We start from the raw sequence: 26,964 nt of genomic DNA on the forward strand, positions 1-26,964 counted from the left end.
AAGAAAACACTTGGTTGATTCATTTATCACTTTTGGCCACTGCCTGTTGTAGCATTGTATTACTGGTCTATGTAAATATGAAGGGTCATTGCTTTCCATTAGGACACCAGCTGTTCTAGAAGGCTGTAACACAAGTCAATACAAGTGTGGTAATCTATTCACATTCTGAAGTAAGAATAGCTCAGAAGGCAGTGATGTTATTTATAACAAATCAGTCTAACCAGTATACAAAATAGTCTAAACTTTAAGTTAAAATGCTTAGTTAAAAGTCAACCTGTCTGGTGATCGAGGAGATCTTTGTGTTCAAGAACCCCTTATGTTTAGCAGGTGCCACGAAAGTGTTCGTAGCTGAGGAAACACCTGTTCCTGTAAATTCATTACGACTATGTAGAGCAGCTTTGTTTTAATGTGCTTGAGATGCCACACGTTTTATTATAGACCTCTTGCTGCCCATAACAAAAGCAACTTTCTGCATTCTTTCTCATGAAACGGCAAGATGACCATATTTCACCCTTTCAAGTTTTCAGGGATGCAGGTTTTGTGTCTTTAAACATGACCTTGGACAAATTCTTGATGACGTACTTAATACAGACATAGTGCTGCTGAGTCACTTCTGTGATAATCACTACAGCAGTTTTTGTGGCAAAAAGTGGCTATACTGCAGAAGCGTCCCATCTGTCACTGTCAGTGAGTCTGTTACTTGAAACCACAAGTTCCTTTGCTGAATCGGCTTTTCCATGCTGGATATATCAATTCAGGATTTTTGACACAAAGTAAATTTCAGCAGATAGGGTAACCAAAGATAAAGGTAAGCTAAGTGTGTCCTTTCCGAATGAAAATGTATTAAAGGGGACATTTCAGAGTTTTTTTAAGATGTCAAATAAATCTTTTGTGTCCCCGTACATATGTGATGTTTTAGCTCAAAATACCAGATAGATCATTTATTATAGCATGTTAAAATTGACACTTTGTAGGTGTGAGCAAAAATGTGCGGTTTTTGGGTGTGTCCCTTAATATGCAAATGAGTTGATCTCTGCACTAAATGGCAGTGCAGTGGTTGGATAGTGCTGATTAAGGAGTGGTATTATCCCCTTCTGACATCACAAGGGGAGCCAAATTTCAATGGCCTATTTTTTTACATGCTTGCACAGAATAGTTTACCAAAACTAAGTTACTGGGTTGGACTTTTTCATATTTACTAGATTGATAGAAGCACTAGGGACCCATTTACACTCATCTAAAGGATTATAAGGAACACCTGTTCAATTTCTCATTAATGCAATAATGTAATCAACATGGCAGTTGCTTCAATGCATTTAGGGGTGTTGTCCTGGTCAAGAAAATCTCCTGAACTTCAAACTAAATGTCACCATGGGAAAGAAAGGTGGTTTAAGCAATTTTGAGTGTGGCATGTTGTTGGTGCCAGACAGTATTTCACAATCTGGTCAGTTCCTGGGATTTTCACGCACAACCATTTCTAGGGTTTACAAAGAATGTTGTGAAAGGGAAAAACATCCAGTATGCAGCAGTCCTGTGGGGGAAAATGCCTTGTTGATGCTAGAGGTCAGAGGAGAATGGCCCGACTGATTCAAGCGGATAGAAGAGCAACTTTGACTGAAATAACCACTTGTTACAACCGAGGTATGCAGCAAAGCATTTGTGAAGCCACAACACGCACAACCTTGAGGCGGATGGGGTACCACTCATCTCCACTACAAACAGGGAAAAGAGGCTACAATTTGCACAAGCTCACCAAAATTGGACAGTTGAAGACTGGAAAAATGTTGCCTGGTCTGATTGTAGAGTCAGAATTTGGTTTAAACAGAATGAGAACATGAATCCATCATGCCTTGTTACCACTGTGCAGGCTGGTGTAATGGTGTGGGGGATGTTTTCTTTGCACACTTTAGGCCCCTTAGTGCCAATTGGGCACCATTTACATGCCACAGCCTACCTGAGCATTGTTTCTGACCATGTCCATCGCTTTATGACCACCATGTACCCATCCTCTGATGGCTACTTCCAGCAGGATAATGCACCATGTCACAAACCTTGAATAATTTCAAATTGGTTTCTTGAACATGACAATGAGTTCACTGTACTAAAATGGTCCCCACAGTCACCTGATCTCAACCCAATAGAGAGGATGTGGTGGAACGGGAGCTTCCTGCCCTGGATGTGCATCCTACAAATTTTCATCAACTGCAAGATGGTATGCTATCAATATGGGCCAACATTTCTAAAGAATGCTTTCAGCACCTTGTTGAATCAATGCCATGTAGAATTAACGCAGTTCTGAAGGCGAAAGGGGGTCAAACACAGTATTAGTATGGTGTTCCTAATAATCCTTTAGGTGAGTGTATAGCACTTAAACATGGAAAAAGTCAGATTTTCATTGTATGTCCCATTTAGATGAAATTAAAATGTGTTATTAAAATCATTAATGATTTATTTAATATCTTTGCAAAGTAAACATTACAACAAAGTTTGTAAAAACACTAATGATAATACAAGTTTTTTTCAGACATGATAAAACGCTACATTTTAATAAATCAAGTTAAATTTGTCTATTAAGTGATTAAAAGAAGTCTTAATATAGGTTGACTTTCCCATTATTGATTCCAAGATGTCAATGTTGCCCTTAAAAAAGTCACAAAGTCCAACATTAATCTATATAATTCATGCCTCTCCACAGACCACAGTTTTGATAAACTAAAATATATAAGAGCACAGCAGGCCATTTTGATATCTATATTGTAAAAATATAATGACAGACATAAATCATCATTACATTTATTGCATAAGCTGCCCTCTGTGTTGTATTGTCCTATGTGAGGAGCTACTCGAATAGCTATAACAAATCATCAATGTATAAAAAAAACTAACATCAATAATTCTTATGAAACTGGACGTATAAGGTCTCAAGTATTTTGGATAATATAGTTGGCCTCCATTGCCCCTTTGGAAACACAACAGTTCATCCAGATGTCAGTGCGATTTCTGGCGATCAGTCCTTCGTTGCATCGGCATACAGCAGGAATCCGGAAAATGTACTGTCATCCTCATTGCTGGAATAAACACCGTTCCAATCCCGCAGAGTTTCCAGCCATACCTGGTCACCAGATGACAGACGGAGCACGGCCATATTGGAGGCCTGGTCGATGTCCTGGCCGTACAGAGAGTCGCGGGTTCGCAGTTTCCGTATGCCGTTCACGACCAGAGCTGCTCGTAAGGGACGACTACGCACGGTTATGTAATAGGAAAATACGTACACACCTCCATGAGTGCAGTTAAACTTACTGATGTTAGGGTCCCAGTGACCCTCCTCATTGTAAATAAGTTTATCGAACCTGATAGGCAGGCCAGGTGGCGGAAACGACCGGCTAGGAAAAAGACCTACGCTGAAGGCTGAGCGCTTCTGAATGGCAGGTTCACCTGGAAGGCCCTTTAACCCCCTTATACCCCGTAGTCCCTTTAGGCCTCTCATGCCTTTCATCCCTGGCATCCCCCTTTGCCCTGGTGGTCCTTGAGGTCCTGGTTGTCCAGGCTCTCCCTGTTTACCCGGAGGTCCTGGGTCTCCACTAGGCCCTTTGGGCCCAGGAAACCCATCTATGCCATTTACACCTGGTATGCCCATGTCTCCTTTGGGCCCTGGAGGCCCTGCCTCACCCATACTCCCTTTCTGCCCTTTTTCTCCAAATGGACAGTCACCTTTGTCACCCTTCTCCCCTTTGATGCCATCTGGTCCAGGGGGGCCACTCGGGCCGGAAGGGCCAGGATCACCCACCTCACCACTGGTTCCGTTCCAGCCAGGCTCTCCCTGGTCACCGGCATCTCCTTTCGTTCCAGGTAAACCTGTATCTCCCCTTTCTCCTTTGAGGCCCATTTCACCTGAACACATTATGATAAATTATAGAATACTAAAGCTGGGGAATTGTGATGTAGACTGTGAAGCTACATTAAGATTTGAAGCTATGTAATGTTTTCTACTTTTAATGCAAAGAACATTCTGTGAAAATATAATATATAGAGTCAAATATTCAAATGAATTTAAAATCAATGACTGAAATCAAACTCATATAATTAAATTGAGTTGGATTTCAATTATAATTATGCCATTTGTAACTACATTTACATTTAAATTATATTTTCCTGGCATATGCTTAAGGGCTGCCATCATAGAAGCTGGGGACCACAAAAGGGAAGTGTACTTTCCTACACTGTAAAAAATGATTTGCAGCCTTAATTTTTTGTTCAATCAACTTAGATTGGCAGTTTAATTTACTATTATTTATCTTGACTAAAAAATTATGTGTTAATTTTTTACACATAGTTTGTGTCATTCCATTTAACACATTTATGTGTTATTTCGTGTTAAAATAAATGAAAGAGACAACACAAGTTGTGTTAAAAATAACACAAAATGTGTTGTTCCAATAATAACACAGAGATGTGTTAGTTAAACGAACACAGAATGTGTTGTTTTTAACACATCTGTTTTTAGAGTGTAGAGACGAGTTGTTACAACTTACAAAATATAGCTGAAATAAGTCAACTTCATTTTATAAGTTGTAGCAACACATCTCTTGTCATTATAACTTACTATTATCTTGATGAGTCAATCTGAGTTGATTGAACAAAAAATTTTAAGGCACACCTACTATAGTCAACCTACTATTTTAAGTTTTGGCTTGAGAAAAGTTAACATAACTTATAAAATCAAGTTGAAATTGTTTAACTTAATTTTTTAAGTTAAAGTAACATGTTGATTTGACAAAAATGCTTATTATATTTTTTACAGTGCAGCAAATAATTTTTACAGTGTATTTAAACCATTAAAATGTATTGGTGACAAATTGGCTCTTATTCCGATAAAAGAAAAAAACATTTAAATAGTCAAATGAATGTTTTAACCAGTCAAATTGGTTCTTTCATGTTAAATCTATTAAACAACGTGACTCTGATTTGTTCTGTGATTTGAATACAGATTTCATTTATCATGTTAACAATATCAGTAATAAGTTATGAGGAAAAAACAGTGGCGACCTGTGACTTCTTTTTTCGAGGACGCTCAATGAGAAGTTCGTCACAACATGTATGTAGCCCGTCATGTGTGCGGTTCATAATTTCAAAATATGTGTTCTGCGCATCGAGTGATCCTATGTGCATCACGTGTCTTGTCAAAATAAGTGCCTGCTGCAGCGTCTAAAGGGTTTATGATAAAAGAGACGCTCGCGTTTGCCAGATACTCGCATAATCTCATGCGTAATCAGAGTTTACTGTTAAGGGAGTGTCTTGTGTGTATTTTGCGAACGTGAGCGTCTCTTTTATCATTAACGGTTTTGATGCATGTGCAGCAGGCACGTATTTTGACAAAACACGTGATGCACATGGTTCACATGACGCAACAAACACACATTTTGAAAACGCAAGCAACACACGACACTCCGAACACTTATTTTGAATTTGCGCCGCTCGCATGAGCAGTCACGAGCCGCCACTGATAAAAACGGAATAGTTTTCCTAAAATGGGACCATCAAACTGGACATGTATCATTTATAAGTATACAAGTAATGTACCTTTCTCTCCTTGTTTCCCAGTAACACCAGGAATCCCAGGCAACCCACTCATGCCAGGATCACCCTTTTCTCCTGAATAAAGCATGAGATCAGTTAAATATTAAAAACTCTTGGTTAATGAACCCAAATCCCATACGGGTTTGCTACTGTGGATAAAAGTGCATTGAACAATTTTTTAAAAGGAACACAAAGAGTTCCTTTGGAAACATGAAAAACAAAGCAAATATGCTTTACCCCTGTCAAATCATTTGTAAGTCTGCTTTTTATTTAATTTCTAAAGTCCACGATTTTATCATGTACTGTAGTCTCCCCATTATTTGCCCAAGCCTTCACGTGGTATTGTTACTAAATGGAATATGGACTTTGACATTTGAAGTAATGGAACTTGGCCCATGAACAAAATGTCATTATTTTTGCATGTCTGTCACTGTTGGACTGATCTTTGTTCATTTAAAACGCACATAGATTTACATGAGAACACTGCAGAATTTTTCTGGTTGTTCAGGTTTAAAACAAGAGAAGAATTAGAGACATAAGAGTGAAACTTTCTGAGCAACCTTATAGAACAAGCATGACCAGTTTTGATGTTACAAATTGCAGGTTTTGCAAACTTGTGTCAGCATGCAGCATTGTGGGTGTGAAGTTCTTATTTTATTATCTAGGCACAATAATGTTTATTAAGTTGGATATTTTATTCAAATAATTCTTCTCTTTTTTTCTTCAGCTATGTAGATAGAATATATATCATAAATTAGAGCATTTCTTACAGTACCATACTGACCTTTTCCTCCATGTGGCCCAGGAGCTCCGGTGAGTCCGTCTAGACCCGGAAGTCCAGAAGGTCCAATATCTCCTTTCTGCCCTGGTATACCTTGCATGAGGATGCATGTAATAGTAGATATAGATATCACTTACGTAAAAACAAAGCATTTTCAATCTGTACCTAAGCTAATCTTTCTTACCTGGTGACCCTTTTTCTCCCACCGGTCCCGGTGGTCCTCTTTCTGGCGGACAACACTCACAGAAATTAAAAAAGCACTCATTATAGTCCAATGTGTAGTTCCCAGGACCCACACCAGGAGGAACCTTGGCCTCAGTGTGATAATCGGCAGAATACGTATCACTGGAGAAGGTGGTGCTGTCGGTAGGTGAAATGGAGTACACGTCCATCAGCGAATCTGTGATTTCTTCTGTGATGGCACTGGTGGTGGGGCTGGTCATGGTGGTGATCTGAAGCATACCGATGTGGGTGGGTGCATGCGGAGGATCCGCTTCATCCCCAGGCGGGGGCTTTTTAGTCGGTTTCAGCCGTGGCCACTGTGTGGTCTTGGGTATCGACGCTTGAGTCCCTGTTTTTACCACCAGCAAGGTTATCACCAGGACGACAAGGTGGAGAATACTGGGCATTGTAGCTGCACGCAAACAGCAGCCGAAGATGCTGACACCAAAAGAAAATATTATATTATTATAAAGAAAATGCCCATGCAAAGGATACCACCATAGGGTATTATGGATACTAAATATCCCGTCTGAAGGATTTTTTACCCATCCAGTAAATCTCCCCACTTCTCAACAAGACACCAAGAATGATACTGCAATGATTCAAGGTATCAATATGTCCAAAGCAGAATCTAAAGATTTATACTTAGTGCCAGAGGTTCAAATCACTAACCCCAACCATTGGTAATGATTTTCACCTTAGTAAACGCCACTTTTAAAATGCCCTAACAGAAAATAAACAGCACTTTACCTTTTTACACAGCATAAGGACAGAATACATTTTTAAAGCAGATCAATTCCACCCAATACGTACCTGGTGACTGAACGTGAATGGCGTCTTTACCTTATCTGGGAGAAAGCTGTGTCCAGATCAGTACCTTTTAACCACCTGTTCCTCTCCGTCCCCCTAAATCCAGCCAATCAGAGACAGGGTTTGTTGCTCAATGGGCAGGTGAGGTACACTTGGCATGGGTTTGAGGACTTGATACCCGAGGAGAACCTAATGTGGTGGCTTTAGAAAGTAACACATCAATCCGCCTGATTCTCATGCATCAGTATTCCTGGTGCGACATCAACAAGGCCAGTTACTCATACTGCCCTACAAAGCGAAAGCGCAGTAACTACGCATTTGGTCAAAATTGAGTTAAGGGTTAAAATGGGCTTTGTGAGATCTGTTGTGTCTTGTGACAAAGTCTCCTGGTTAAATTTTGTCCCATTTCAGAGAAATGTGTGTGCCAAAATTGCAGTAACATGTTTGACTGGCTGGTGTAAAAAACTTTAAAGCCATTTTTCTCAGTTTCAGTGTTTGCGTAGATACTGCACTTAGCCTTTGGAGGGCAGCATAGTAGAGCATACATGTGCATACATTTTGTTCATTAATTTTTCGTGTATTCATTAGAATTATCTCAGAACCTAAAGTAAATTTAATATGAGCATATATGAATGGAGATAAATTAATTTTTTACATTTTATAAAGAAAGTGAACATTGCATACAAATGTCTGCATGGTGCCAGGAGGTTCCTGCTGTATGCAGTTGCTGTATGGTGTTTGCTTGAAGGTTTTGTGAGGTCAAGTCTTAATCTGGCATTTATTTATAGATTGGGTAGTAACTTGGGTAGTCCAGTCTCTAGGAAAAGTAACAGCACATCTCTTCATTATTAGTGACATCATTCATGTTAGTATTGACACACATAATGCAGGATGAGTTATATGCTAAGGTTAAAAACTTAAATCTTAATACTCTACGTATGTGTAATAAAATTGATGTTTGCCAGTGTTGGCACCACTAGCTGGAAAGAAAGTCATATAATGAATAATATTTTTAAAAATGCATGATTGACAGTGTCGGCATTATTAAGAGCAACAAACATTTTTAAACGCGAGGTTAAGAAAGTCAAGATTTTCCCAAGCATCAAAGAAGAATCAAAGACTTCTAGGGGGATTTCTGAACAGTCTCAACGGGAAAACAGTAACACCGGGAGGTTAAATGGTTGTCTATCTTACACGCCTTCAACCTTTCTATCTAACACTTACACTTGACCAGAAACTCTGTATTTTACACACAGTCTACCAGTATAACTGCAAAAAATTCGAAAGAAAAACGGAAACGAGACCCGAATTCTGTGTAACTGCTCCATCTTGGCTGAAGCTTAAAGGGAAGCTAAATCAAAGCAAATGAGACGTTGGCCCGTGAAACAAAGTCATGGCGGGAAATCCAGCTCTGGTGAGTTTTAGATCTGAAGAGATTACAGACACCCAGTTACGATATTTATCTCAGATTGGGATATGATGTCTCCCAATGGACCAATGACAATTTGTAAACTAAACTTAACCTTTTAAAATACACCTGTGTGTTTTTCAGGTCCGTGGGGTAGTGAGAAAGTTTGAATGTGCTCATGACCAGCAGTGACCGGTTGCATAAACTTCTAAGACTAGTCTTAAAAAGTTAGTTTTTAGTTTTCTTTAAGACTGATCATAACTGTTTTAAGTACATCACTTATTAAGGTAGATTGGTCTCATTTAAATCCAAATAGTATGACAAATTAGCCCTAACTGATTGCTGGTCAGACTAGTAGTAGTTCCTTACCTTATGGGCAATGTTTATGCAAACGGACACAGAATCGCATTTTGCAAAAAAATTGTGTTGCCAAACAACAAACGGCTCACCACACCTCAACAAGCCATATAAGGGCCCTTAATGGTGTCTCTATTATAGACAATGTTCCAATGTTAAACTCTCGCTTAAGGAAGCATCAAACAAAACAAATGAAGAGTTTGGTTCCAAAACGCGATAAACGCCATTTTTGAAAAAAATGAGTTACTGCCAAAATCAGTATTATATCAAGTCAGTATTTAAAAGTAAATTCTTAATTTTACGCAAAATCCAATATCCGCCATGTTATTCTGTCATCTTTTCTCCCTTTTTTCCCAAAACGCGATAAACGCCACTCAGAATGCAATACATCCGCTCCACAAATTACAGCGCACCATTCCATGCAATGTAAACAAATAATGGTGGTGCATTGAGTACACGGAATCCTAGTTTTCCTCTACTTTCTACTTCGTGATCAACAAACAAGAAAAAACAAAATAATACTTTAATTGCATTGATAAACATGTGATGGTTTTCTGTGACGAGAAAGAATGTAAGCCATCAACATCTAATAATTTACGCGAGAGGCACTCAGGAGATGGGTGCTTGTTCTCCCGACAGCATCAAACTTCTAATGCTAACACATTGACCCCATCTTATGAAAAACGTTACATTATTTTAGTCAACGAAAATCGAGCAGGACCAAAACATTTTAGAGATGATCGCTGTGAAAAATGTTAAGCGACGACATCCCAAGTATAACCGCAGCAATGGCAGTGTTCCTAATATGACAGAGTAAGTGTTTTGATTAATGCCATTAATGTTTACTTTTTAATCAGTTTGTATAAATGTTCAACTAAATGAATATAAAATGGCAAAGATGAATGCACATTTATACATTGATTGAATAGATTTATAGCATATTGAAAAAAAACTGTCATGGATTTATTGCATTTTGTGGAAAAAATAATCAGTTTTTATAATAAATCTTTGAAAATCAAGTTATGGATTTGAATTTTTTATGTTTTTATAACCTAAAGATGCTATGTGAAAGTTTGTAACAGAAAATAGTGCTTTTCATCTTGTCTCTTTCTTGGTATAGAAAACACGTTTTTACCGAAATTTGTCAAAATGGATTTATTGCATTTTGGAACCAAACTCTTCAAATATAGCTGCGCCATAAGAAACCAATACAGTCATCCCTGCTGAAAAAAACAATAAACCATTACAAAAATCCTAATGGTTTCCATTAAAATACCAATAGGAACCATTAGCTTTTACCATTTAAACCACTACACTGTAGTGTGTTTTGGACCATATTCCATTAGAACCAATACATCTCTAGCCAATAGAATCTCTGGGATGGTGTCTATTGTTTTTTTAGCAGGGATATGTTTAAGCAGACATTAGCTTATCCACTTACAGTCCCCATTTGACCAGTCTACCGCTGTTTCTGTGTACACAAGGGCACCATTTGGGAATACAGTATGAGAGGGTTGGGTGGAAGATGTGGGTTGATACTTGAGCCTGCGATTCCCACCCTGTCTCTGCCCCTACAGAGGCCATATGCATTAGTTTCAAAAGGCTCAAATGCCTTGTGATTAATGACATGCCCTTGTTGCCAGTTAGGGAAAATAGGCAGTATTAGACAAATCAAAGATCCATTTGTCTACATTTTAATGAGTTTTAAGTATGGGAGTATCTTGCTGGAATTACAATATTTGTTGCAAGAGAAATCAATATTGTGTGCATTTATTAATTCATACTTTTAGATGGGCTGTATTGCAATCACTTTAAATGATGCATTACAAATTGCATTCATTTATCTTATTGCTAGCTTTCCTACTTCAAGGTACTTAAGTACTTAGTTTCAGTTTTAATTAGTGTCGAACAACTAGTTATTTTCAACAACTTATTGACTTATATAGCTGTTTTAAATGGGTAGATACAGATAACCTAAAATCTACTTTTTTAACACAATTATGTCAAATTTAGGATGTTATTTATATTTTAAAGTATAACTGTAATCATCTTTAGCCATTTATATAAAGAAAAAAACTGTCACTAATCTTATTTCTAAATGTTACTATTTTGCATGAGATAATGTACAAAGTAATTGTAGATCAGATGTGGGACTGCGACAACAAATTATGGAATGGGTCTTTGATTTATTTCACAATGGCGAACCTGTTTTCCTCAGAGGACATCTACGGCATGACGTCATGATTCCTTGAACACACTGATGTTACGTTATAAAGTTGCGGTATCTCTAAAATAATCATTTTATTTCGTTAATATGCTGTACTGTGCAGGACATACGAAGTGATTCCGTACGTGCGTTTTGTTTTATTCCCCCTTTCTTTTCACCCGTCGTTGCTCTTTAAATGCGTGGCTCCGCGCGCATCAGCCTGTCACGCAGCAGTGTGCAAAGGAAGTAGGCAGCGAGCGAGGCAGCTTGTGTTGTATATAGTCGAATACAGAGCGCCATAGCGCGATATTAAACTGTCACCGACGCATGTTGACGACTTAATAACGGCCCGTGTTGACTTATCGCGCTAGTTACTGGACTTGAAACCGGTAACTAGCGGAACAGATGGCTTTATTGCTGGGAACGGTTTCGCTGTCGTTGGGGGTAATGGGATCTCTACGGTAGGCAGACTGCAGCTGTAAGCCCACTGCGACCTCGCACCATTTCGTGTGCAATACAAAGAGCGGCGATTTGCTATACAAGGTGCACCGTCGGGTGTTTGCGTCGTTTCGTTGGGTCTTTGCCGGAGCGATCGTACACGACGAGCTGCAGATGGGCTTTAATATTGGTCTAATGAAGTAATTTAAAGCCTATACTTAAGTCACACGGTGCAGACTTGAGCGTGTGATGATAGGAGACACAATGACGCTTTTGTCTCTTTTGGGTCGCATCATGCGTTATTTCTTACTCAGGCCAGAGACCTTGTTTCTGTTATGTATAAGCTTGGCCCTCTGGAGTTACTTCTTTCACACGGACGAGGTGAAAACGATTGTAAAATCCAGCCGGGATGCCGTGAAGATGGTGAAGGGGAAGGTGGCGGAGATGATGATGAACGACCGGCTCGGGGCTCTGGACGTCCTGGATGCAGAGTTCTCCAAAACATGGGAGTTCAGGAACAACAATGTTGCGGTGTACTCGATACAGGGCCGACGAGATCACATGGAGGATCGCTTTGAGGTCCTTACCGATCTGGTCAACAGGAGCCACCCTTCAATCTTTGCCATTTTTGACGGCCACGGTGGGGAGGTAAGACACATTGGGGTGCTGATGAGAGCAGATGCAGTAGGGCAAAAAAAAAATATAATAATAATAATATTACAGAGATTACTATACCAGCTGCTATGTTCTTATATTTAAAGCTGAATTTAATTATGATACTGATATTTTTGCTTTTAAGACTTTTGGATATAAACTGTATTTTCTTGGCCTATAAGAAGTGGTCATTTCACCTAGTGTCAATTTGGCAGCCAATTACGTTCTGTATTGAAATGTTTTATATAAAAATCACATTTATGTATAAACTTGTCTACTGCAGTATATCTTCTAATGGAGCCAATTGATATTCCCATGATACGCTGCATTCAGTTAGTTTCCCTTCCCCCAGACATGGTAGACAGACATCTGCTTCAACCCGTCTTATATCCCAGCCTCAATGGGCCTCAGACAGATGTTCATTTTATTCTTTTCATTGTGTAGTAAAGCAGACAAATATTGACAGGCTTGATGTTTGAATGCCCTCTGAGATGCAGTTAAGTACATAAATTAAAAACAAGATATAAGGGACCCCACTGGCTGTGGAAACCTAGAAAAACCAGCTAAAGAAACTCGGATGTGTTTCTAACCAGAAATCTACATCCAGCATCTTCCTACCTAGTTGGCTGTTACTCTCTCTAACGATCATATTTGGATTGTCTGCAATCTATTTATAGTAATATTTGTTTATACAAATGTACAGAGGCTTCCCTGCAATCCAAGCGTTTGATGGCTAAATTTGTACCAAACTCATGCTCTTTGGCCCCTGTAAAATGCCTTATAATCTCTTCGTATATAAATTCTTGGCTGTAAATATGTTTGTCATACTGATAGCAGATTACAGGCTTTTTAAAAAATGCGTGTGAAATGGCATGAAGTTGGTTTAGGATGATTAATATTTATTAATTAAAGATTAAATAAACATCCACTAAAGATAATTTTTTTAACTGTTTGTCATTAAATGTAGTGGATTTTATTCCTTAGATTGAGATTCCTGATTCCGAATATTTGGTACAGTCTTGGTGTGTTTACTTTAAAACTGCACATTCCTCTATGAGGGGCGGTGTGGTTACGTTTAATTACACTTTTCCGGGTAACTGTCTATAAAAGGACATGTTATCTTTTCTTTTATAAATGGTTTATCTTTAAGGGGAAATTCAGAAATTAAAAAGACAGACAGTATACAGCAGTGTTCAGTATAGAACTGAATCTGATAAATATTATTAAGATACTTTTATTTCTATTTTTTCAGGCATCTTGCAGCTAAAATTTTGACTATTTTATATATGATGCTTAGGTGTGATGATGAAGATGATGTCTTGTTTTCAAAAGGCTATAATTCTCAACTGATATAAAAAAAAAACATTCAAATTATTGTTTAAGTTTGCTTGTACTTATCACTTCTTATTTCATATGTCTGTAGTACAGACTAGGTCTTAAATGTAGTGTCTAGAACTCAAAAAGACCCTTTTAGATAGAAAGCCATTGACTAGCACAGTTGACCTTGTAAACTTTTGTCTTTTATTCAGTAATCCCTGGTGGTTTCCTTGTTATTCTAATTTTGAATTAGGACTGGTAAAATGGTGTTAAAATGTATGAGGGCGGTATAAACATTGTGTCAGTTATGTTAGATCAGACACTATCAATTTGTCTGCTTTTCTATTTACATATTTTTAGCATTTTGTCGATAAGAAAAGGGAACCGAAAATCTGGTTAACCATGAAGGTGTCACAATAAGTAATCTTATTGTGATAATCTATTTTCGATAAGGGTCGCCCAATACGGGTAATACCGTAACAGTGCAGCTGCACATATCGCAATATGCAAGATGGTTTGTGATAGATAAATAAATGATTTATTGGGATGTAAGTTGGAATATATGTGCGTGTGCAAATGTGCATGATAACAGTGATATTTATTTTATTTATTATTTTGTTTGTTTACATTGTTAAAATTGTTAACGTTGTTGTTTTATGGAACGTTAAAACATGGCAGTTTACTTTCAGAAGTTGTTGTGATGCGTTCTTTAACCAGAAATAGTAAATATATATTTTTTATAAATATTTTAATACAATTAAAAATTTTCTTTAAAGAATATTGTACCACATATTGATTATAAAACTTTTCTATGCAATAATACAATCAAGTATCTCATTGGCTGAAGTAACGAGTACAGTAACGCATTACTTTTTAAATGTACACATTAATATTTAAGTTACTTTTTCAAAAAAGTAATGCAAGTTACTTTTTAGTTTAATTAATTTGATAAAAAAACGATGTACTGAATTAAACTAAACTAGTCACATTATGCACTCTATGCGTACATGCCTGTGTGGGAGTCAGAAACTGACACGGCAGGCCAGAGCTCGACATTTTTGTGATGAAATATGCAATTTCTGAATGCAGAACTTTTCAGTCATAAAAAACATAAAAGCCTCAGCCAAGAAAAAGTAACGGAAAAGTAACTAAAAAGTAACGTAAGCATTACTTTCTATATAAAGTAACTAAGTAACGCAGTTAGTTACTTTATTTGGGAGTAACTTAATATTGTAATGCATTACTTTTAAAAGTAACTTTCACCAACACTGATCATTGGTACTCTTTAAACAATGAATCCCATATGGATGACGGATTATGTATCTGTAAACTTAAGGATGAAGTATAACACGAAATACAATATGATACAAGTTCACATTAGTGGCTATAAAGTGGCTAAGGTGAACAAGAAACTTATAGGTAACATTTTATACGGGAGTCTTGAGCATAGGTGCAACCATTAGCATTAATGCATGTTCAATACTTAAATTAATTATTTAGTTTCTGGGGGAAGCTATTTGGATTTGCTGTCTACAGTAAGACAAGTCTCCGATATTATCAACCAATACTGTGCTAGCATTTCAGAGAAAGCAGTACTGAATGCATCTACTACAGTAAAGCTAACCTAAGGATCCTTTACCTATAGCAATTCTTTGCTATTTAGAGTTTTACAACCAGTATCATGTGCAAAGTGACCCTGAGATACATCTGCTCACGTTCTGCATAGACAGCACTTCTGTGTAAATAATGTATAGGATTCATCATAAGGCTCTGATGTGTCTTTTGAGAAAAGCAGCGACTCTGTGTCGCTCAGGAAGTGGCTGAGAAAAAGGCTGCAGGCAGCAGTGTTTCCTTTGGCAGACAGGTATTATGTTTCCTTCTCTGGTTTCATAACTGTATTTATAGTGTGACATCGCTGAGTCACTGGCCAAGGCTTAAAACTGAAGTTATGCGAAGCTCAGGAGCCGATAGGAATCCAGAGCATCCAGAGTGATGATGGGGAGTGAAATAATGCCCGATGCTTAATGTGTTGGGATCTTGCAATATTTGGAAAGGACACTCCGATCTTTCCCTAGAGACGTTGCGGCCCTTCATCTGTATTCTGCAGCAAACTGCATTTGGCAGGAGCTCTTAGATTCCTTTTAAGTTGATAGCCTTGATTTAAGCCTTTTTATTTCGTATTTTTGTTGTACCGCCTTGAATATGTATTGAAAATATAAGTTATATTAAAGACATTTTTGCTGTAAATAAAACTTAATTGCAGTAATAAAAATTTTGAGAATAATAGGAAATAAATAAATAATGTAAAATATCTGCAATTCCTTACAGTCATCATAATTCACTGGAAAAGTCCTGAAAAACAAAATAAAAACACATTCTTTTTTAATGCACAATATAAGCACAATTTATTATAATTTATTTATTTTATAATATTCATAACCATTGAGGTTACTTAATTTTAACACTTCACCACTTGTACGAGGAGAGAAAATATATTTGTAATCCTAAAATGTGTGCAAATGTGGAGGGTTTTACAACCCATCTTCTCTTTCCTTGTTTTATAGGCCAACTCCATTATGAACTAAATGTTTTAGTTGGGAAACACAATTACACAATTTTAAGTCGCAAATGCTAAAGCAAGCATTTCCCCAAGGACAAATGTCTTTAAATGTGATATCCACAAATAAAAGCACCATCTCAAATTTCCTCCCGTCTCTATTCTTTACGCAGGCAGCCGCTGATTATGTGAAGGCCCACCTGCCCGAGACTTTAAAACAGCAGCTGCAGGCTTACGAGCGGGAAAAGAAAGACAGCACGCTGTCCTATCCTGCGATACTAGAACAGCGCATTTTGGCCGTGGACAGAGATATGGTGGAGAGGTTCTCCGCCTCTCACGATGAAGCAGGTAAGTAGGTGGTGTCACATTTTGGTTGAGCTCATCAGCATACAGATGGCTGAATTATTGTTCTTCATATCCAGGCACAACGTGTTTAATAGCCCTATTGTCCGACCGGGAACTGACTGTGGCAAACGTAGGAGACTCTCGCGGTGTTCTCTGCGACAAGGACGGCAATGCCGTGGCTTTATCACATGACCACAAGCCTTACCAGCTGAAGGAGCGCAAGAGGATTAAGAGAGCAGGTGAGCTTGCTTGTGGTACATCATTGATTTCCCAACGCTTAGCTATATAATATGTGATTGTAGTTCAGTACTTAACCCGATTGCAATCTTCAGGTGGCTTTATCAGTTTCAACGGTTCCTGGCGAGTACAGGGCATCCTTGCCATGTCACGTTCACTGGGCGACTATCCTCTGAAGAACCTAAACGTGGTCATCCCAGACCCTGACATCTTGACGTTTGACCTGGACAAGCTACAGCCAGAGTTCATGATCTTGGCATCTGATGGCCTTTGGGATGCGTTTAGCAACGAGGAAGCCGTCCGATTTGTCCGTGAACGCTTGGATGAGCCACACTTTGGTGCCAAGAGCATTGTGCTGCAGTCATTCTACCGCGGCTGCCCCGACAACATCACGGTCATGGTGGTAAAGTTTAAGAACAACCCCGGGGGTAAAACTGGAGAGTGATATGACTGAACCGATACATGGCCTTGGTTATCTTGACAGTGTCTGATGATGTAATATAAGAGGTAACAGCATTTTTCTGTAGATACATGTGCATGTGCAAACACATGCATTACCAGATTTTTTCGTTTTTTCGTGCCAAATGGACACACATGGTTTTAAAGTTACTCCTTTTTCGATTATGCCTCACACTGTAAAGATGTATCCCAACCTTCCTTACACAGAGCAATATTATTTGTGAATTGAACAGCAATTGGCATAACAGATACAAGGACCATTATTGCCTTGAACATGCACTTTGGGCATTTTGTTTAAAAGAAATGCATAAATATAACTTTTATTTTGTTGTGTTTTTGTAAATGATAGCTGTTAATACAGTATCCATCTCTTCAGTTGTGATGTGTGCATGATCCCCTTATATCAGCTAAAGGGATCTGTTTCACTTTACACTGGTGCTGTTCATCATTTATACTTTATATGAGATTGGTGTAAGCTTGGGTTAGAATGTTACCGTTTGAATAGTTCTCCATAATACATTCATATCAAATTCATTATTGTCTAAATAAACCCAGAATTTCTAGTCATTCCTGCCTTTAGATCACCATTTTTTTTTCATTCTATGGTTATAAAAGTGGTCGGACTGAAAATGGTTTTTAATGTAAATATTATGTGACCATTTAAGACTGTTGAATGGTACATAAAATTTAGTTTCCTCCTTAACTAAAAAAATGACAACAGTCCTAATCCACAAAATAGTAACATTTCTTGCACTGTGTGAAATGTAAATTGAATTTTGAAGTGCTAAATAAATCTAACAAGTCAAAGTTGAAATTTTCTGTCTGTGTTATTTTCTATCCTACTTGGGATTTACAGGTCGCACATGCGCATTTCATTTTCGTGCAGAAAATTAGTTTATCCCGAGGGGCACCCTTCCGATCTCGCTGATCAAGCCAATACGGAAGTGACTTAAACTGCAATTCATCGACTGTCCGCTAGAGGCTGGCTCCAAAAGAGATTTGATTACAATAGACCCCCATTTAAAAATGTCCAACTTTACAGCAGAAAGTAGTGTTTACAACCTGGTACAAAAAAATGATTTGTCTTTATAGCTAATTTTGCCCTTCATGACAAGTCTAAAGGGGGTGCATTTTTTAAAAACTCATCAGTTTATATTATATTAAGCCTTAAAATTCTGCATAATTAAGGGCGTGGCCATTTGAGTGACAGGTGACCTGCCACGGCTGTCACTAGAGTCGAGCAAGGCAGGCGTGGTTTCAGCAACAAACCACCTCAGCTTTACCCGCATCCTGCCTCTTTACCCATTTTCGGTTATCCGCGAGTGACGCGCGGCCAAGATGGTGATGACAGGCACCGCCTACTAGTGGCTTCAAAAAAGCTCTTCACAAACCTATGGGTGATCTCACAGACACTACGTCCTTTTTTTTTACAGTCTATGATTTATCCACAAGGTGGCAACTGTGCCCTGGAAGGTGTCGATTCACAAGGTAGTAAATGATAAACTGCATAAACTAGTGGTTCACAAACTGGGCGGATGGAGGTGGTGCCATTGGGGCACCTGTTTTATGACATTTTTGTAAAATGCATTAAAGGGGACATTTCACAAGACATTTTTATGATGTCAAATAAATCGTTGGTGTCTCCAGAGTATGTATTTGAAGTTCAAGCTCAAAATACCATATAGAAATAATTTATTATAGCACGTTAAAATTGCGACTTTGTAGGTGTGAGCAAAAACGTGTAATTTCTGGGTGTGTCCTTTGAAATGCAAAGGAGCTGATTTCTACACTAAATGGCAGTTTTGTGGTTGGATAGTGCAGATTAAGGGGCGGTATTATTCCCTTCTGACATTACAAGGGGTGCCAAATTTCAATGACCTATTTTTTCACATGCTTGCAGAGAATGGTTTACCAAAACTAAGTTACTGGGTTCATCTTTGTCACATTCTCTAGGTTGATTGAAGCAATGGGGACCCAATTAAGGCACTTAAACATAGAAAAAGTCAGATTTCCATTATATGTCCCCTTTAATTTATTAAAAAACACACCAAAAAGTTTAAGAACCACCAGCATAAACAAAACAGACCAGCTACGTTGACAATAGAGGCCATATACAACCTGGTAGTCAACCAGTTTAACTATCAAGCTGCGTCAAGTGTGGTTAACACATTGCAAACACTGGTAAATACAAATGTTTGTATGACAACGATGTGGAGAAAATGGAATTTGTTTTTGAAAGATTTCATTGATAAATTATTTTTTTCTGAATTGCTAAAACACTAAACCCCAATCTCTCAACAAAATTCATAGTGGCCTAAACCCATTTGTCAAATCATGCACTCTTTTTGCAAAACTCTAAACAAACTTTTCACTAAAACACACATTTTACACTGCAATGCACTTGTTTTATAAATGCTAAACACAGGCAGGCAAAAGTTGAACACAACTAACACAGTTGTCACTAAGACAACACAAAATTCTGCATACTTTTATCTTACCAGTTGTGTGGATTGGAAACAGTCTAAGAAGATGAAGAGTATGATGAAGAACAGGATACCAGAGACGATACAACTGGCAAAATTTGCAGTTAGATTGCTAACTTTTTACAAAATACAAGTGCTGCTTACAGTAAAATTGAAAACATACTATTACTTACAGTAAAGTATTCACTCACTGAACTAAACTTGTGATTACAGTAATAGAGATTTTTAACAATATTTGTCAAGTGTGTTTTTTATATACCATAAACGTGTATTTTTCTGTAAGCAGATGTTTTTGATTTTGTGTTTTCAATTTTTTAAGGTATAGCGTCTAATGGATGCTCTGTAGCGTTTTATATAGACTATGTGTGTATGATTTGAAAGCTTTGTTTAATTTTGCTAAAAGAGGCAGGGGTTCTGTGAATTAAGTTTGACCATTTGGATTTGTGTTTAAGGTTTTGAAAAAATAAGTGATGGTTTCAAAAAAATGTGTTTTAGCAATTCAGAAAAACTGTACACGCCTGCACACACATACATTCTTCTACGGGGTGATGAATACAAACAATCAAGAAAGCAAAAGAATTTAGCAATTTTGTTTAGACAGATGATGAAGTAGTGACTGGACTATAAACTTTGTTGAAGAAGTGTTAATAAACGTAGTATTGTGAGCAGCACAAACACAGTCCGGTAGGCAGCCATTGTTCATTGTTGTCCTAGTAGACTGATTTAACACATGTGCATGATGTCACCGCATTATCTATGGTTCATCTTTATGTAATTACACAGACGACAAAGTGTTATTTTCCAAAACATGCACTCTGAAACACGTCTTGCGTATACCCAATATAATATTTCGTTAGATTGATAACCCTGCTAAAAACCATCACATAAATGCTATTGGTTTTAATAATGGGAATTGTATTGGTTTTAAAGGAAAGTATAATGGAATCTGATGGTCTCTACTGGCAATGTGGGATCTAAAGGTGGGATGTTAATCCTATACAAAAAAAATTTAATGGTTTTATTGGTAAACAGCTGAGGGTTCATAATGCATCCCATTAGAATTTGTGATGCTTTCTGTTGTTTTCTTAGCAAGGAAAACAAAAATGAATTTACAGTGGGTTACACTATTGCACATTTAGTGAACATTTTTTGCAGTATATTAGTATATTAATAGTATATTTTCCTAACATTTCTAATAATTTTATATAGACTTCAATTTCTAATAGTTTATAGTGTTTATGCTCTTTTCAGCAAGCCAGGATCTGGTCTCTGGTCTTTTTCAGTAGGTGAGATAGCCTTGATCTGTTGTTTGAAACTGTAGTATGAGCTCATAAGTATTAAAGAAATAAAATAGCGATGACGTATGCCTATTTGGATTCTTCCCGACTATGTGCGACATTACTGGAAGTGGGAACGCGCGTTTGCAGTGTCCACGTGCACGCAACTTTAACCGCAGCGCTACATCTGAAGCAACAGTGACGCGCATCGGGATGATGAGAAGTCCAACGACCCTAACATACCCAGACCATCGTGACAACCGGGACCAGGTGTAAATCCCAAGAATAGCACCAACACTGTGGGGTTCAGTATGAAAGCTCCATATAGTCATGTTGTTTACCCTGAGTAATCTTTCTGGAATTGTCAACCGGGCACAAGGGGGCGTGAACCCAAACATTTAGTGGCTGGCTGTAATATATACGCGTGTATTTTGATCATTTTGGCAGAAACCTTCGACGCAGCACAGACCAACATCTCTAAGGATTTTTGCATATATATTAAAGATATGGGCCAGTGTGCAAGCGAGCAAGTGACCGCGTCACTTACGACGACTATAAAGTTGACCGAGAAACGGATTGCTGGCATTTCTCATGGAAAACTGCGACCAGAACAGAATGACACGAGAGCTGGGACTCCAGCGGACAGACGACGACACGGCTGCAGCAGTCATGACGACTGTGCCGGGCTGGTTTTTGTGGCGGATCCAACTGGTGGGGTGTGGATAGATAAAACCCCGGAAAGACAAAGGTAAATGATCGCAACTGGATAAATATGGCTCTCCATTGCTGAAGGAAGTTCCGTTTCTTCCTGAAATCCATCCGGATGAATAATCCAGTCAACGGTATCTGGAAAGTTTGGGATGGTGTGATAAGGATCCGTGAATGCACGAGAGAAACATAATCCATTAACTTTTCATTGTACTGAAATGGAAGCAGTAGGATGCATTTCTTTGAACTTTTCTTTCTTTCTTTTTAAACAAAAGTTTCTAGTTATGCTAATTTTAATAGGTGTGTTTATCACCTACTGTACATGACTCACAAACTGATGAATGACATGGAAAGGCTGCTATAAGTCCAATTCAAGACAGTATTATTTTTCATTTACTTTCTTTATATGGCCTCATGGCAAGAGGCAACTTTAATTGTGTTGTTTGTAATTTTAATGTTATTTGAACTATTTAATTTCAATCTATGTAATACAAAACATAGCATGAACAATTTCGAACATATTTGACACTAAACTGTGGAAAAGTTTATGTAAAATTCAATGCAGGTTTTCAAAACACACACCGACACACCTTTACAGGGATCCCTAGGATATCATTTGGGTGGTGCCCCATCACACTTTGACCCCTGTAATCACTGTGTCACACAGATAAGCCTAATATAATACATCACCGAGTAACACGGACTACATCTTAAGTAAACTCATTTGTTAAGTAAAGCCTGTAAGAAGCGTTTGTTTTGTGAACATTTGACATGGGCCAAACTGGATCCAGGCAAAAACCCGAAGTGCGTATTCTTCTCCTAGGCCTTGACGGAGCCGGAAAATCGACCTTGCTCTACAAGCTTAAATACAATGAAAGCTTCCACACAGTTCCAACAATAGGATTCAATGTAGAAATGATCGAAGCAAAGAAAAGCAGGGAGAAAATCGCCCTGACGTTGTGGGATGTCGGCGGCCAGGACGAGATGCGAAAACACTGGAAGAATTTTTACCAAGACTCGGCCGGAATTGTGTTTGTGGTGGACTCTTCTGATTTTAAGCGACTGGACGAGGCCAAAAGAGTGTTGGAACAGACTTTAAAGAGCGACCACCTCAGGGGACTGCCAGTCGTTGTTCTTGCCAACAAGCAGGATATTGAAGAAGCTAAAACTGTAAAGGAGATCACAGAACGGTTTAATTTGAGAAAGATTTGTAGCGACCGAGACTGGTTCATTCAGCCTTGTTCTTCATTGACTGGAGCAGGTCTGGTAGATGGTTTCCGAAGAATGGTGCATCTGGTGAAAATGAAACCCGAGGACAACACCATCAAAGAGACCATGAAACACATCAGATCAAAATCTATGATGTCAATGAAAAAATAGCCTACGCTACTTTTGTAATTTTGTTAATCACGCTAATTGAAGGTATGGTTATACTATTTATTTCGATGTGAACCAAATGGGAAATGTTAACAGGAGTTGCTAAATTGTGTATTTATTGTGAATGTGTTTTCTGTAAGATCACCTCAAAGAAAAATTCAAGAAACAAGATGTTAAAATGTTTTTATTTTTTTTAAGTCACATTGTTTACTTCCATCTTTTATTTTCATTTGTATGCATTTACGGAGATTAAATTATTCAAATCCACTCCCTTCTTCAGAGCCCAGGATATCAGAAAAATTAAGAAACAGGGCTTTTCCTGACCTCAAGCTTTTGGTCCCTTGAGTGACTTCAAGTGTATCTGTCACTGGACTCAGAAGCTCAGGCTTCTCAGTAACAGATGTTGTTGAGTCTTCAGATGGGCTGATCTGAAGAGATCCTGATAATTGTGATGTTTCTTGCTTTGGGAGCACAACTAGAGGACCTAAAGTGGTAATCTTATGCCAATCTGAAGAGAAAGATTAAGAGTTGTAAAATCCTCCAACGTGCAAGTTTATGAAAACAGAAACATTAAAATTGTGCCAACCTTTGTTCGAGTCGGTTCCTCTCTTTGACAAACTGCCATTGGTGTATTGTCTCGACTGTGTAAGGGCTTTTAAAGCTTCTAGTGATTGACCCGGTCGCACGTTAAAGAAGAATGCAGGTCCTGCTTTTTGGGGAGCAATAGGTTGCATAAGGGGAGGGGTTGGCTTGATGGGTGAAGGCGTAAAGCGTTTTTGGGATTGACCCGGTTGCACACTGTGGAAGAATGCAGGCCCTGGTTTTTTGGCAAGGGGAGGGGCTAGCGTGATGGGTGAAGGCCGGATAGGCTCTGGATCTGCCATGCCTCTTTTGGATGGCTCACAGCTGTTGCACACCTGATCATTTCCATCCACAGATTGCCACCTGCAAGGGTCACAGTTTTTATAAGGATCTAGTAATTCCAAAAGAAGAAGTATTTAAAGATTTGCCATTACCTTTTATCAATAAAGGAACATGCACGATTTTGAGAGCTCACAGAATAAGCGGCAGGGATGGCCTTTAGGTAACATGTGATAAATATCTGTGTACACAGTAAAAACCATGAATTGGATAAAGTCGATTACTTGAATTGCCAACATAGTAAACACTCTGCTCACCAAGTTGCTCGTCACCCGGTAAAACCTAAAGGCATCCAATAGTAGGTTTAACTTGTTCCCTTCGGTCCTCTGCAAGAACTTGGAGCGTGAAGATGAATGCATACTGTCTGAAAGACATCTGAAAACAGTCTACAAGATCAGTAAGTCAACTTCTATGGCTCTATTCATGTGATGTTGAGTAGAAAAACTAATCATAGCAATTCTCAAGCCTGGGCATGCAAACAAAATTGTATATTATGCATATGCCTTTAATGTATAAGTCTTATAAACAGACTTTTGTAAGAGCCAGTTCAGCCCTCTCTCTCATTATAAAGTCAAAGGACAAGTTTGGTATTTTACACTTAAACGCCAGTTTTCAGATTGTTTGATGAAATGGAACAGTTTTGACTGAAATTTGGACATATGATGCTGGCCTGAGAATTTTTGGGTGTTTGTTCTATCACCTCCCACCTCTACAATGGCTGCATAGGTGCACTGGAACAATCCTTCCTAAAATGCATTAAACTTTTGTTTACAAAGACGTGAAACTCACAGAGTGGTTAGGGGTGTTCACTGATATGCTCACACAAAAATCACTGCAAAAGATCCTTTCCAACAGGTGTTTTACCATTCGTTGTAAACTTGTGGACCTATTTTTCCAAACGGCTCACACCCGTATATTCTTCCGTTGAGAGCTTGAATAATAGACACTCCAGCCCAGTTGGTGGCGATAATCCACCTTTGCCAATTGCAAGAATACAAACAAAGTTCCTGGCGCGGAACATACAAGTCAATGGAGTTGGACAAAAACTACAATAAAACCTGTTGGAAAGCATCTTATGCAGCGATTTTTGTGTGAGCTTATCAGTGAACACCCCTGACCACTCGGTGAGTTTCACGTCTTTGTAAACGAAAGTTTAATGCATTTTAGGAAGGATTGTTCCAGTGAACCTATACAGCTATTATAGAGGTGGGAGGTGATAGAACAAACACCCAAAAATTCTCAGGCCAGCATCATATGTCCAAATTTCAGTCAAAACCGTTCTGTTTCATCATAAACAATCTGAAAACAGGGCTTTAAGTGTAAAATACCGAACTTGTCCTTTAATACTGCATTATGAAATAGTTAACTCACCCATTATAGTCTATGAAGGAATACTGAAGCTCACTTTCATCCACATTAGGAGTTGGTGTTGCCACACAATGGTCAACAAATAGAAGAAGGGGCAAGTGATTGGCCAAGGTCACTGATGCTTGTAGGTGTATCGGATCACCAAGAAAATAGACATTTGAACCTCTCTCATGCTGCCAGTCATCTTTAACAGAGAAATACACAAGTCTGTCAAGCTAATATTAGCGCAACACCTAATTGACAAACCATACTAAAGTCCACATCTGTCATGCAGATTGTGTGGGCTTTTATTTGAGGCAACCTACCACTCATCAGCCTGAGGCTGAAGTCCAGAAAATCTGCAGCTGATACAGCGGCAGCATATGGAATCCATGTGGGTGCAACTGCTGCACTGTCAACATTATACTGCCTTAAGAGATTTAAAACACAAGAGTAGAGAGTAAACAAACATTTACATACAGTAAAACAATAATGGAATAATGGCACCAGCTTACCTCTGGAATTGACACTGAATAGGTATGACTGCACCATACTGGTGAAGTACACCATCAGGCGATGGGAGAGGGGAGTACACGAGGACATTGGAATATATCACAAACTCATTTGTTATCTGTTATAAGAGACAGTTATAGCCATTAAACAAAATATACGGAGAAAAATAACATGATTTACGTTGAGACTGCGCACTTTTGTTAACTTACAGACAGTGTGGTCCCACAATCTTTATAGTTAGAAACAACAGTAAACTCTAATTCTCCAGACTGAACAGCTCCACACGATCCTCCAGACACTTTGTTCATAATCGAGTCAGGACCCAACCACAGCTCCTCTGCGTACACAGGAAGGCCAGTGGCAAACAGATCTGCGTGCATTACGATCTCCATTGATTCTTGTTTGCACCGCACGTCTATCGTTTTTTGGCGTCGTTGAGGAACTGGGTCGTTTATTTTAGGTGGGATCGCTGCCTGAAACTGACTTTTCCATAGTTGCTGCTTCATTCCTTGTTGGAACGCACGAGGGTTCATGCGAGGATAACATTCGGCGAGTAGGGATGTCATAAGAATGACAGCAAAACATAACTTTATTCTTTCGCTGAGCCACATCTGTACTGCTAAATAATAGATTAAACAGAAAATCGGTGTAAGCAACAAGTTAAGTAACAACGGCAGTTTTACGTCACAGTTTGTAACGTGCGTTAACAAGAAACGATACTTGCTTGAGCAATAACCAATCACGAGGCCCGATACATACACCTGATATCAATTTGTTCTCGCCTTGTTGAGGGTAAGAGTAACATTTAAATGTAATGCAGGTGTAACCAACATGACGTTTTTAAGTGATATTTGAGACATTTTTCTTAATGCAGTTTACAACCTCGTATGAAATATGCGTATGTATGATAAATAACTATATTGTATGAGCATTTAAGTGAACAACAAAAACACTTGTGATTAAAATGAAA

General features: G+C 38.4%; 4 protein-coding genes across 5 annotated transcripts; 2 read left to right on the forward strand and 2 right to left on the reverse strand.

Annotated features, from left to right (window-relative positions):
- Positions 1 to 2,412: 2,412 nt before the first annotated feature.
- otol1a (otolin 1a) lies at positions 2,413 to 7,927 on the reverse strand. 2 transcript variants are annotated; one of them, XM_073854312.1, is made up of 5 exons: positions 7,394 to 7,927; positions 6,543 to 7,018; positions 6,362 to 6,451; positions 5,581 to 5,652; positions 2,413 to 3,891 (listed from the first exon to the last, which is right to left on the reverse strand). In XM_073854312.1, exons 2-5 carry the CDS (start codon positions 6,985 to 6,987, stop codon positions 3,008 to 3,010), a joined length of 1,491 nt encoding a protein of 496 aa, XP_073710413.1. In that variant the 5' UTR covers positions 6,988 to 7,018; positions 7,394 to 7,927; the 3' UTR covers positions 2,413 to 3,007. The 2 variants fall into 2 exon arrangements, with proteins under 2 accessions (XP_073710413.1, XP_055058869.2); XM_055202894.2 differs by having other exon boundaries at positions 2,414 to 3,891; positions 6,543 to 7,927.
- Positions 7,928 to 11,470: 3,543 nt separating this feature from the next.
- ppm1la (protein phosphatase, Mg2+/Mn2+ dependent, 1La) lies at positions 11,471 to 18,182 on the forward strand. The gene is made up of 4 exons (XM_055202895.2): positions 11,471 to 12,447; positions 16,501 to 16,675; positions 16,750 to 16,911; positions 17,005 to 18,182. The coding sequence occupies exons 1-4, from the start codon at positions 12,049 to 12,051 to the stop codon at positions 17,352 to 17,354; spliced, it is 1,086 nt and encodes a 361-aa protein (XP_055058870.1). The 5' UTR covers positions 11,471 to 12,048; the 3' UTR covers positions 17,355 to 18,182.
- A 3,091-nt stretch (positions 18,183 to 21,273) lies between these two features.
- On the forward strand, positions 21,274 to 23,803 carry arl14 (ADP-ribosylation factor-like 14). Its single transcript, XM_055202897.2, has one exon. The coding sequence runs from the start codon at positions 22,608 to 22,610 to the stop codon at positions 23,214 to 23,216; it is 609 nt and encodes a 202-aa protein (XP_055058872.2). The 5' UTR covers positions 21,274 to 22,607; the 3' UTR covers positions 23,217 to 23,803.
- zp3b (zona pellucida glycoprotein 3b) lies at positions 23,380 to 26,733 on the reverse strand. Its single transcript, XM_055202896.2, has 8 exons — positions 26,204 to 26,733; positions 25,997 to 26,112; positions 25,808 to 25,911; positions 25,506 to 25,686; positions 24,392 to 24,509; positions 24,230 to 24,315; positions 23,800 to 24,158; positions 23,380 to 23,721 (listed from the first exon to the last, which is right to left on the reverse strand). Exons 1-8 carry the CDS (start codon positions 26,603 to 26,605, stop codon positions 23,468 to 23,470), a joined length of 1,620 nt encoding a protein of 539 aa, XP_055058871.2. The 5' UTR covers positions 26,606 to 26,733; the 3' UTR covers positions 23,380 to 23,467.
- Between the last annotated feature and the right edge of the window lie 231 nt (positions 26,734 to 26,964).

The sequence above is a fragment of the Misgurnus anguillicaudatus genome, chromosome 2, assembly GCF_027580225.2.
Source record: "Misgurnus anguillicaudatus chromosome 2, ASM2758022v2, whole genome shotgun sequence".
In the NCBI taxonomy this organism is placed as follows: domain Eukaryota; kingdom Metazoa; phylum Chordata; class Actinopteri; order Cypriniformes; family Cobitidae; genus Misgurnus; species Misgurnus anguillicaudatus.

Coding starts and splice junctions, on each gene's coding strand:
- ppm1la (XM_055202895.2), top strand. CDS start 12,049: ATGATAGGAGACACAATGACGCTTTTGTCTCTTTTGGGTCGCATCATG. Junction 12,448..16,500: donor TTGACGGCCACGGTGGGGAG/GTAAGACACATT, acceptor TTCTTTACGCAG/GCAGCCGCTGATTATGTGAA. Junction 16,912..17,004: donor CAAGAGGATTAAGAGAGCAG/GTGAGCTTGCTT, acceptor TGCAATCTTCAG/GTGGCTTTATCAGTTTCAAC.
- otol1a (XM_073854312.1), bottom strand. CDS start 6,987: ATGCCCAGTATTCTCCACCTTGTCGTCCTGGTGATAACCTTGCTGGTG. Junction 6,452..6,542: donor GGGAGAAAAAGGGTCACCAG/GTAAGAAAGATT, acceptor TCCTCATGCAAG/GTATACCAGGGCAGAAAGGA. Junction 3,892..5,580: donor TGGGAAACAAGGAGAGAAAG/GTACATTACTTG, acceptor TAATGTGTTCAG/GTGAAATGGGCCTCAAAGGA.
- arl14 (XM_055202897.2), top strand. CDS start 22,608: ATGGGCCAAACTGGATCCAGGCAAAAACCCGAAGTGCGTATTCTTCTC.
- zp3b (XM_055202896.2), bottom strand. CDS start 26,605: ATGTGGCTCAGCGAAAGAATAAAGTTATGTTTTGCTGTCATTCTTATG. Junction 26,113..26,203: donor ATTGTGGGACCACACTGTCT/GTAAGTTAACAA, acceptor CTCTTATAACAG/ATAACAAATGAGTTTGTGAT. Junction 24,316..24,391: donor ACCGGGTGACGAGCAACTTG/GTGAGCAGAGTG, acceptor CTGTGTACACAG/ATATTTATCACATGTTACCT.